The 10,140-nt window shown below is 40.4% G+C and overlaps 1 protein-coding gene across 1 annotated transcript; it reads right to left on the bottom strand.

The window, feature by feature from the left end:
- Positions 1-2,709: 2,709 nt before the first annotated feature.
- LOC105906407 (complement C1q-like protein 2) lies at positions 2,710-4,067 on the bottom strand. Its single transcript, XM_012834542.3, has 3 exons — positions 3,880-4,067; positions 3,127-3,258; positions 2,710-3,020 (listed from the first exon to the last, which is right to left on the bottom strand). The coding sequence occupies exons 1-3, from the start codon at positions 4,028-4,030 to the stop codon at positions 2,734-2,736; spliced, it is 570 nt and encodes a 189-aa protein (XP_012689996.1). The 5' UTR covers positions 4,031-4,067; the 3' UTR covers positions 2,710-2,733.
- Between the last annotated feature and the right edge of the window lie 6,073 nt (positions 4,068-10,140).

The following is a 10,140-nucleotide window of genomic DNA, read 5'->3' as shown; positions in this document are numbered from 1 at the left end:
TGCAGTGCATGAAATGCCCTATATTGTTATTCCTAGGCTTCTTCTTCTTCTTCTTCTTCTTCTTCTTCTACTTCTTCTTACCGACTTCTGCGATTAATTCAGCTCGAACGTATTTATCATTTTTCTGAACTTTATACTTTTTAAGATATTAAAGAAAAACTAATACAAATTTTCCAATTGACTTACATTGGGCCATTATGAGATCATAATAGGGTCATTAAACTGGCTTGCACCTGTGCTTCACTGACACCGGCGCCAAGGTTCCAAGGCTCCTCTTCTCTCTGTCCATCTCCATTCAACTGCATAACTAGGAATATCAAGAGACACCTTCCATACTCCATACTTTTTTTCTCTCCAACTTTCTCTATCCCTCTCACTTTACTTTCTATCACACTCCATCTCTCTGCTTCACTCCATTTTCTCTCCTTTCAATATTTTCCCTCTTCACTCTCTATTTATTGTCTTTATCCAGAGCCACTCTTGTTCACTCTTCTTTCCTTTCTTCTTTCTTTCTTCCACTCTTCTTTCCTTCTTCCACTCTTCTTTCCTTCACTATTCTTTCACTCTTCTTTCCTTTCTTCTTTCCTTCTTTCACTCTTCTTTACTTTCTTCTTTTCTTCTTCTTTCCTTCTTCCACTCTTCTTTCCTTCTTTCACTCTTCTTTCATTTATTCTTCCTTTCTTAACTTTTGGATTTCATGCACTGGTATTTCCTTCAGGAAATGCATTTTCTAGTTACCGTTAAAATTGCCACCTTTTTAAAAAGAACAGTGAACAGTTTGTGTGTGTGCTGGACATCCCTTAGGATTCGCTAGGTTGCAACGCTGGAGTCCAAGTCTGCTGCACGAGATTCCCGTTCTAAGTTTGTCGGCAACCTTCTCAATCCCCTTTTCTCTCTGAAAATTTTGACACTGATCCAGAAAAAGAGGAGAGACTGAATGAGACACCTTTTTGTGTTTGCCTGAGTAACCCGTGACTCACACATCTCGCATTTCCTCTGATTACTGTTGTTAGCACTAGTCCAACTCTAGATAGCCTGTCCTCTACATTGTTTAACATGAAAACTAATTAATAATAAGAGATAGCTATATTTATAATTAATTCATATAGAAAAATGTTACACATACAACTATTCTATTTGGAAGCATTACATTCCTCCACATTACTTAATCAAATAATACAAAATAATAGACAAGTTTCAATTTGTATTGTACGGTGGCCGAGAGGTGCAAATCAACATTACAAAATCTGAAACACTTTTACAAAGCTTGAGACAAATTTACATTTTGGAAAACATTTTTACATATCATAAAACAAAATGACATTACCACAACACATTTACAAGTGCCGAAACAAATTAACATTTCAGAAAACAAATTAACATTACGCGAAACACTTTTACAAGTCCCGATACAAATTTACAAGTGGCGAAACAAATTTACAAATGACATTAACCGGAAAGGGAATGTACCAACTCCGTGATTGACGTGGAAGTGATAACGGAAGTGCTCAATTTGAGTTGATGGATGGAGTTCATGGTGAAAAAGCATGCCCGGTTATATCGCAGAAAGGATTTATCCTTTACAAACGTCATAATTAGGGCAATACGACTGGAACTTCGTGGACCTAGACAGCTGTTTGGTTACCGCATGATGTGGCAGGTGCTCAAAGAAAAGTAGCCTACAATCTGCGTGTGAAAAGGGATCATGTAACGAATTTGCTCCGGGAGCTCAATCCTCGAAGGTGCCAATGCTCAAAAAAAATAAAGTATTTTCAGAGACTTCAAGCTGATGTGTACACCGTGTAAACATGACACCATGTCCACGATTACAGCGTACGAGTGTCCCTCATTAAAATATTGTATGCACTGCTGCGGGATATCTGGTCCTTCAGTCTGGTCTGCTTCATTTAAAAACTCTAAAGACCACACGAAAAACAAAATCGCGTTAATCGGCTCATATGGTTGCCACAAAACGGGCAAAACACCACTCTCGCTGTCAATCTTGGGTCACCATGAACTCCATCAACTAAAGTTGAGCGCTTTCGCTATCACTTCCATAGACATACCGTAGGCCTATATATGTCTATGATCACTTCCACGTCAATCACGGAGTTGGTACATTCCCTTTCCGGTTAATGTCGTTTGTAAATTTGTTTCGGGACTTGTAAAAGTGTTTTGCGTCTTGTTAATTTGTTTTCTGAAATGTACATTTGTTTTCTGAAATGTAAATTTGTTTCGGGACTTGTAAATGTGTTATGGTAATGTAATTTTGTTTTATGATATGTAAAAATGTTTTCCAAAATGTAAATTTGTCTCAAGCTTTGTAAAAGTGTTTCAGATTTTGTAATGTTGGTTTGCACCTCTCGGCCACCGTAGTACGTATTGACCCCATTAATAAAAATGTGATTATAATCATTTTTCTTTTTACATCTCTGTAGATTCACAAAACAGCCAGCAGAGACAGCCCTACATCACAAGTGTGTCTGATCAGTCGACACATGATCCCTGCAATGAATTCTTTCAATTGCATGCAATTTGGTAAATGTGTACTGTATTTCCTGTTCTTTTAATGTGTTTGGTTAACAAAGCTGTTAGTCCAATCAGAGCTTATGATACAAATGTTTTTTTTTAAATTGTATTTATTTTTCTCTCTCCATGAAAAGTCTCTACTGCACCACATTGCCAGCAGAGGAACATGAACAAAAAAAGTAAAATTTGTATTTTATTCACCTGTCACATTGGGAAAAGCAGGTGGCCACTAAAGGTGTTATAATGATTTATATTATCAAATATCCATGAATCAGGGTACAGTTGCAAATTGACCACATCTCCCACCTCTAGCAGCTGAGACACTCCGTTAGAGCTGTGGATAAACCCAGCTCCTTGGCGACCATAAGCAATCAGAATATTCGTTCCATTTCTCAGTAGTCTCACTCCTGAGTTGCCTGGGGTGGCGCTACCTTGACCATACACCCTGAAGTCGAACTGATAGACTCCTCTTACTGGTGCTGTGAAGATGCCTGAATACCAGGAGAAAATACCAGATGTGATTGAAACCTATACATGTATAAGATCACGATAATGTGCTCAAATGTAGAGCTATATGAACAACTTGAGTGTCTATACCTGTGATTGGGTTGTAAGCATTGCCAATGTTTGTAAAGACAAGATCATAGAGCAAATTGAATTCGTGGTCAAAGGGTCCAATGTATTTGGTGGCCGACGCCGAAATGCCAGCTGAAAAAGCTATCTTCCTCCCTGTGATTCATGAATGGAGGGAACATAAATCATGTCAAAATAATAATAACTATGGCATAACTCATTAGGCTCTGCATCCTCTCTCGTCATATGTAAAACATGCAATAGGATGGCAGAGGTATATTTAATTTTCCAAGGGGGAAACTGGTAAAGTTTGTATGGGCTTTATATAATTCACAGCAAATTATATTTACATCCAAATATTTCTGAAAATGTCATGAAGACAGTGAACCTACAGTGAATTTAATAAGGCAAATATAAATAAGGTAAATAACAACAAAACACTCAAGCACATCAACATTCATTGCAGAATATAACTGTGGTCTATGTTCTGGTGCAGTTCTTTGTGCCCTTAATGCCTGATGATAATACCAGGCTTTCATGGCTCTCAGTTGAGCAGCTTGTTCTAAAATTGCAATCGGGTCATAAATCACAGATGGATGGATTGAGCTGAAAGGAAATCAGGTTGAAGTTTAAAAAATATATATTTTAAAAATCAATTCAGCAATTTTTGCAATGAAGAGCAAACCACGTGAAGAAACCTTGCAGATTCATTTAAAATGTGCTGTGAATCACAGAACAACTGTATTGCTGTTGACCATGTCCGCTGTTTTTCTTTACCCTCATATGTTGTCTTCAGCTTCTCCAGGTCTCTCACTGTGTTATCTAGATCAATCCTCATCTTCCTCAACTCGTCATATATGTCAGATTGTTCTCCATGGATTCCAGACAAACCACAGCACAGCAAAAACAAAACAGCAACAACCTTCATTCTGAGACTTCACATGACACGTAACAACTCAGATAAGTTGGCATCTTTAAATAAGGTGTCTAGGTTAATGATTGCAAGATATTGCTACATGGAGATGATACAGTGATGTGCTGTTAACCCTTTGTTGCCAGCTCCCAAAATGACCGATTTAGGGTGCGTTCAATTAAAACAGTGATGTAAGTAACACTTTGTAACATATGTTAATGTGTGATATCTCATTTTAAAGCTAATAGTAAGGAATACAACACAGCACACAGTTTTTTTCATTTTCCAATGATTTTGTTTAATAAAAAAGTATATATTTATGCAAATTTGTATTAATTATGTGCATAAATTATGTACAATTTCTCATCTAAAGAGCTAAGTTTACATATTTATTAAAGATTTTCAACTACAAATCAAAACATACTCAATCAGCCATATCTTCCTAAAATTTCAGCTTGATCTGAGCAAAATCTCAAATATTACAGCCCAATATTTGGCGTCCTCCACATTATGTACATTTCAAAATATGTAATTCCAGTAAAATTCAGTGTGATACAATATTTTATTCCACTTCGGGAAGTGCACCCTTGCGCTTCATGCACATAGGCATTCCTTGTGCATCCACCAACCTTACTTCTCCCATCCAGAGTGCCCCTCCCCCCCCACACACACAAGTGCTTCACCCATCCATGGGGCCCCTCACACAGGGGTCAACCTACCTGGGCATAAACATGCACTCTGACTGACAGTCAGAGGGCATGTTTGGCATAAACAAACATGTTTATGCCAAACATGCCAGTCAGAGTGCATGTTTGGCACCCTGTAGCCAGGAGGTGTGGCCGTAAAACTGTTTGAGGGGTCCCCAGGTAGGTTGACCTCTAGAACCTGGTTGATCCGGAGGGAGGGATGGAGAGAGAGAGAGAGAGGGAGGGAGAGAGAGGAGAGCAGAGAGGGGAGAATGAGAGAGGTTGAGGTGACTATGCCCCCTGCTGCAAGATATTGCTGCATGGAGATAATATGATACAGTGATGTGCTGTTAAACCTAATGATTTCACTAATGTCACTAGTGAAAGGTACAAGGACACTGGCAATATTTATCATTCAATAACTTTTTTGTAACCTGCTTTAACCGGCAGAGAAATAACAGCACAACATGGTAATGAATGTCACAATCACTGTTTGAGTGCCTCGGTCTGATTCTCTGACATTTTATTTGCTTTGTGCATAATACCCTGTCATTGTCCTTATTAGACAAAAAAAACACAGTATCAACATGTGCACATGTAGAACTAAAGTAAAGCATAATTGGTGTGTTGACGTCAACTTGCTATGAGAAATAGAAAAACAAATAGTGACTGCCTTTCTTAAAGCTTGTGGGAGCTGATCCAGTTCCTCATTCCTGTAAGCACGTGCATTTTTAATGAAAATATTACCATGGCTCAATCCATGCATCTCAAAAAGCTGTTCTATTCTTATGTAAAGACATGAAAGTATTCTTATTTAGTGTTAGCAAAAATGTCAGGTGTAAAGAAATAAACAGGGACACTAGGTTTATGAGAGAGAAGCATGAGATATCCTCTGTGTCAGAGCCTAAATTCCAAATGTCAAACAGTACAAAGTAAACTCCAGATAGAAACTGAATATCAAATACACTAATGTAATATTCTTACATTTCTTGTAACTTTACCCGTCATTTTCTGCTTTGCCGTTGTCAGTGTGAGGGCCAGTAAAGGACAGGGTCTATTTTATATACTTTACAAATGCTCAGTGAATGGTTTACTGTGTGTAAACATTATTTCTTTTTTCGATGTTGAACATTATTAAACTTTCACTTGCATGTTACATGTTTATAAATGTAGCCTTTAGCCTGCCCCAGTTGACTCTCACTATGTAGCTCAATCAGTCAACGTCATTGACTGGAATGTTTTAGTCATTAGTAGGTAGTTATAAGGTATACGCATTGGTCAGTAGGTGGCAGGGATGTACTTTGTACTGTTGAGGTTTCTGTCCTATTCATGGTGAATCTCTAAAAGTAATTATTTACGAGATTTTCCATTGGAACAGATACATGTGCTCCCCTTTGCTCTTGCTTATGCATATTTGAGTTTGACAGGTGAGCTAGTGTAGATTCTGGTACTCAGTTATTGAGCTAACTTTACTGACATATTACTGACATATTACCTCCGGAGCTTGGATTACCAAGGAGCCTAAGCAGCATTGCACTCTACGGGAACACCAACAAACTGCGACTGCCTTTCAAATCCTCGGAGGAGGAATTCAAGGTAACTAGAGCCAGAGAAGTGGTTCAGTACAGGGACTCAAGTAATCCGAAGGTGGCTAAAGCAGGGATCCAAGTGAGGACGGGCAGGAAATGGAGGGCAGAGGAAGCGGTTCAAGAGGCAGATGCAAGGCTGCGTCACAGGAGCCTGGTGGGAGTGGTCACACGAGGTCGAGCAGGGCTAGGATCCTTTCCAACTCCCCAAATGAACACCAGGGGGAAGGAAGGGCGACGGCTTTTTCAGGAGGAGGTGAGAGCAGCAGTGGAGGAGACGAGAACCTGCAAGGCAGTGGGAATGAAGCAACAGGGAGCTTGGACGAGGTGGGAGAATGCGGTTGAAAGGAAAGTGACCTTGGCTGAGCTTTGGAAAGCCTCACCGCATCAAATTCCTCATCCAGGCAGTGTATGACGTGCTTCCAAGCCCGTCAAATCTGCACATATCGGGCATAGCAGAGACACCAGCATGCCCACTGTGTTCCAAGCGAGGAACCCTGGAACACATCCTCAGTTGCTGTACAAGGGCACTTGGAGATGGTCGGTACAGGTGGAGGCATGACCAAGTCCTCAAGACCATTGCTGAAGCCATCAGCGCAGGACTGGCGTGGGCAAAGCAGTTTCGATCCTCCAAGAAAACCATCGCCTTTGTCAGAGCTGGCGACAAGCCGACTCCTGCCAGAAGAACATCATCTGCAGGCATCCTGACGTCTGCAAGAGACTGGCAGTTGTTGGCGGACCTTGAACATCAGCTGAAGTTCCCCAGCCATATTGCAGTCACCACCCTGCGACTGCGACACATTGTCCTTGTGTCTGAGTCCACCAAGCAAGCAGTGCTGCTGGAGCTGACAGTCCCGTGGGAAGATCGCTTGGAAGAAGCCTTTGAGAGGAAGCTCTCCAAGTACGCAGGACTGGTCAGTGACTGCCAGCAGGCTGGCTGGAGAGCAAGGTGTTTCCCTGTGGAGGTTGGATGCAGAGGATTTGCAGCCTGTTCCTTTGCCAGACCCTTCAGTAGTTTAGGCATCGAGGGTGACAGAAAGAGGAGAGCCATCCACAGTACCACCGATGCGGCAGAGAGAGCCTCAAGATGGCTGTGGCTCAAAAGAGGGGAGCCATGGAGTCATGGTAGCTAGCTAGCCATCTGGACACAAGCTGGGGTCTGATCAGCCCCGGCTGGGTCACCTGGAGGAGGGCGTATGATGTTGAAATACCCAAAACATCCAATGATTCCAGGAACATCACTGAAGATGTGTCCAGATTATGGTAGATGTATGTACACAGTTATCCTGTAAAAAAAATTTGAAAAACAGTATCAACAGCTAAACAGATGCAACAGTCTCCAATCTCATGTATTTATCTATTTGTCCTGTCAAAAGCAATGTTTCATCTCCCTTTAAATACAAATCAATACAAAATAAAACAAAATCAGGTCAGTACATACAGTATATTCCAGATGTCAGATGTAATCATGTAGAACTAAAGTAAAGAAGAATTGCTGTGTTGATGTCAACTTATATGAGAAATATCACATGACATCTTCACTGCATAAATCTTGCTGCTATTACACCTGAATTTCCCTAACGGGATTAATAAAAGTTTATCTTATATTACCTTATCTTATGACCTTGTTTCGATCAAGCGGGTCACAAATAGTGACTGACTTCCTTATAGTTCATGAGAGCTGACCTGTAAACATCCAGTTCCTCATTCCTGTAAGCGCGTGCATTTTCAATGAAAATATTTCTCCGCTGGCGAGCAGGAGATGAACATGAACGCTTATGAAGAATACAAGACCATAATCAACACCTCCACCGTTGTGAGAGCAAGACTAGAAGCGGTGTGTTGGGATGTCTATAGGATGATATCTATGTATAAATACATGACAACAAGTGTGAACAGGTACAGAGGATACCCCTGCCGGTCAGTAACTGCAAGGTTGCTAGTTTGATTCCCCTCACCTCCTACCTCGGTGTAGTTTTACATTTCCTTGTAAGTCGCTTTGAATAAAAGCGTCTGGTAAATGACTAAATGTAAATGTATTAATACCAAATGCAATAAATGGAAGCAGTGAAAATAAATGTTGTGTATTTCTCTCTGTTCTTATCATGAGTCCACCTAAATCATTTTCTACAATAATGATATGCTATGGTGTACTAATAACACTGTCATATAATTATGAGTGCTTTGTTCTCCGCATCGCCGACGCTACAAAAATGTCCCACTCGCAAAAAAGCGCAAGACAGTCAATGTTCGACTGTGGTGTTTGCAATAAATGACTCGAGAAGGTCTTGTAAATTAATTATTCCTTGTCGGCTGAATCGGTAGCGCTCATACAAGAACTCATCATGATGGATTAATGGATCTTGGCGATCGCAAAGAACTCTCTCCCTACGCTAATCTAACTATCTAATATGGCTCCTTGGCAGGCACGTGCACAGACATTTTGGGGGGCAGGTGCTCAAACCAAAAAAAAGGGCACCCATCGCCAAAATTATTAATGAAATAAAAAAATTATAATAATAAATAAATAAAAAACACAGTAGGATATTCTCAACTTAAATATTTATTTTTGTTAACAAACTAACTCAAATTATCTCCTGAACATAACTCAGTCCTACACTGTCTGTCCTTCCTCATCCATGATGGGCTCAGGTAGGGTTACTGATTCTCCCTTATTTGTTTTACTAGTTGATGGCCTGATCCAAGATAAAATAAAGCTGCTACCCTGAGCTGCTTGCTGCAGTTCCCTGTCCTTCTACTTTTGGAGTCTCTCTTTTCTTGGCATTATGCTGCAAATTTTGTAAATGAGATAAATCAATGTTGTGCATAATGATCAAGAGTGACTTACATTATCTCTGTAAAGCTGACAACACAGTACACACATATTTTTTTTACTGTTTTCTGACTGAGTTGAAGCATAAGCAGCATTACACTAATAATATAGTCATGTAGCTCAACTTAAGACCTACCTTTCATTTCAATAATTACGATTTTAAATTAAACAAAACTAGTGAACTAGTCTAATTTGTAGAACCGTAAAACTCCCTTTAAATTCTCTGCCTGCCTGCCTGCTTGCCTGCCTGCCTGTCTGTCTGCCTGTATCTCTCTCCCTCTCTTCATTAAACACGACAAACGTCAGTAAACAGCTGGACAAGGCTTTGAAATCATGGATTTCGTGAGTTTTGTGTTTGTTTATTTTTTTAGGAAACGTCGGACCAGTTGCGACATAATGTTTTCAGCGGCGCTAATGTTGTGGTTAATTTATCACCAAACAACGTCGGTGGATTGCACAAACACCGTCATTACCTGTTTGTCTGATGCTGCGGGTCAGAGAAGAAGTAGGCTGCAGCCGTTTGGCCTGGCGCTCAGCACTGCATGAGCACTAAAAGTGGAGGAGGAGGAGGGAGGGGCGCGTGGCGTGGGGCTTGTGAGCGCCGGGTAGCATGTCGGGGCGAAATTCTCAAAAGAACTCAAATAAATGCCCCGTCATATATCAAAACACATTTGGGGGGAATTGATGACAGAGAGAGTAATTTTTATTCTTAAATATTGATGAATGAAGAAAAAATTTGGCTCCAGCAGAAGGGGCACTTTTCTCATCCAGGGCAAAAGGGCAGGTGCTTGAGCACCACTAGGGGTCTATCTGTGCACGTGCCTGCCTGGTGTGCTAAGTCTGAGTTCACATTAACCAGCACAGCCATGTTGGTCTGAAATTGGACATCACATCATGTAGGATTTGTGTGTTTTAAATATTTCCTTTTTTTGTCCAGTTTATACCAGCAATACCTATAATGTTCTATAAAGTCTTCTCAAAGCACAATGGATGCTACTCAACAGTACGGCGAGACTAATA

This window comes from Clupea harengus, chromosome 4 (genome assembly GCF_900700415.2).
Source record: "Clupea harengus chromosome 4, Ch_v2.0.2, whole genome shotgun sequence".
Taxonomy (NCBI): Eukaryota; Metazoa; Chordata; class Actinopteri; order Clupeiformes; family Clupeidae; genus Clupea; species Clupea harengus.
This window is presented reverse-complemented; position numbering and strand designations above follow the sequence as displayed.

Coding starts and splice junctions, on each gene's coding strand:
- LOC105906407 (XM_012834542.3), bottom strand. CDS start 4,030: ATGAAGGTTGTTGCTGTTTTGTTTTTGCTGTGCTGTGGTTTGTCTGGA. Junction 3,259..3,879: donor GCTGAAGACAACATATGAGG/GTAAAGAAAAAC, acceptor CATGAATCACAG/GGAGGAAGATAGCTTTTTCA. Junction 3,021..3,126: donor TGCTTACAACCCAATCACAG/GTATAGACACTC, acceptor CCTGGTATTCAG/GCATCTTCACAGCACCAGTA.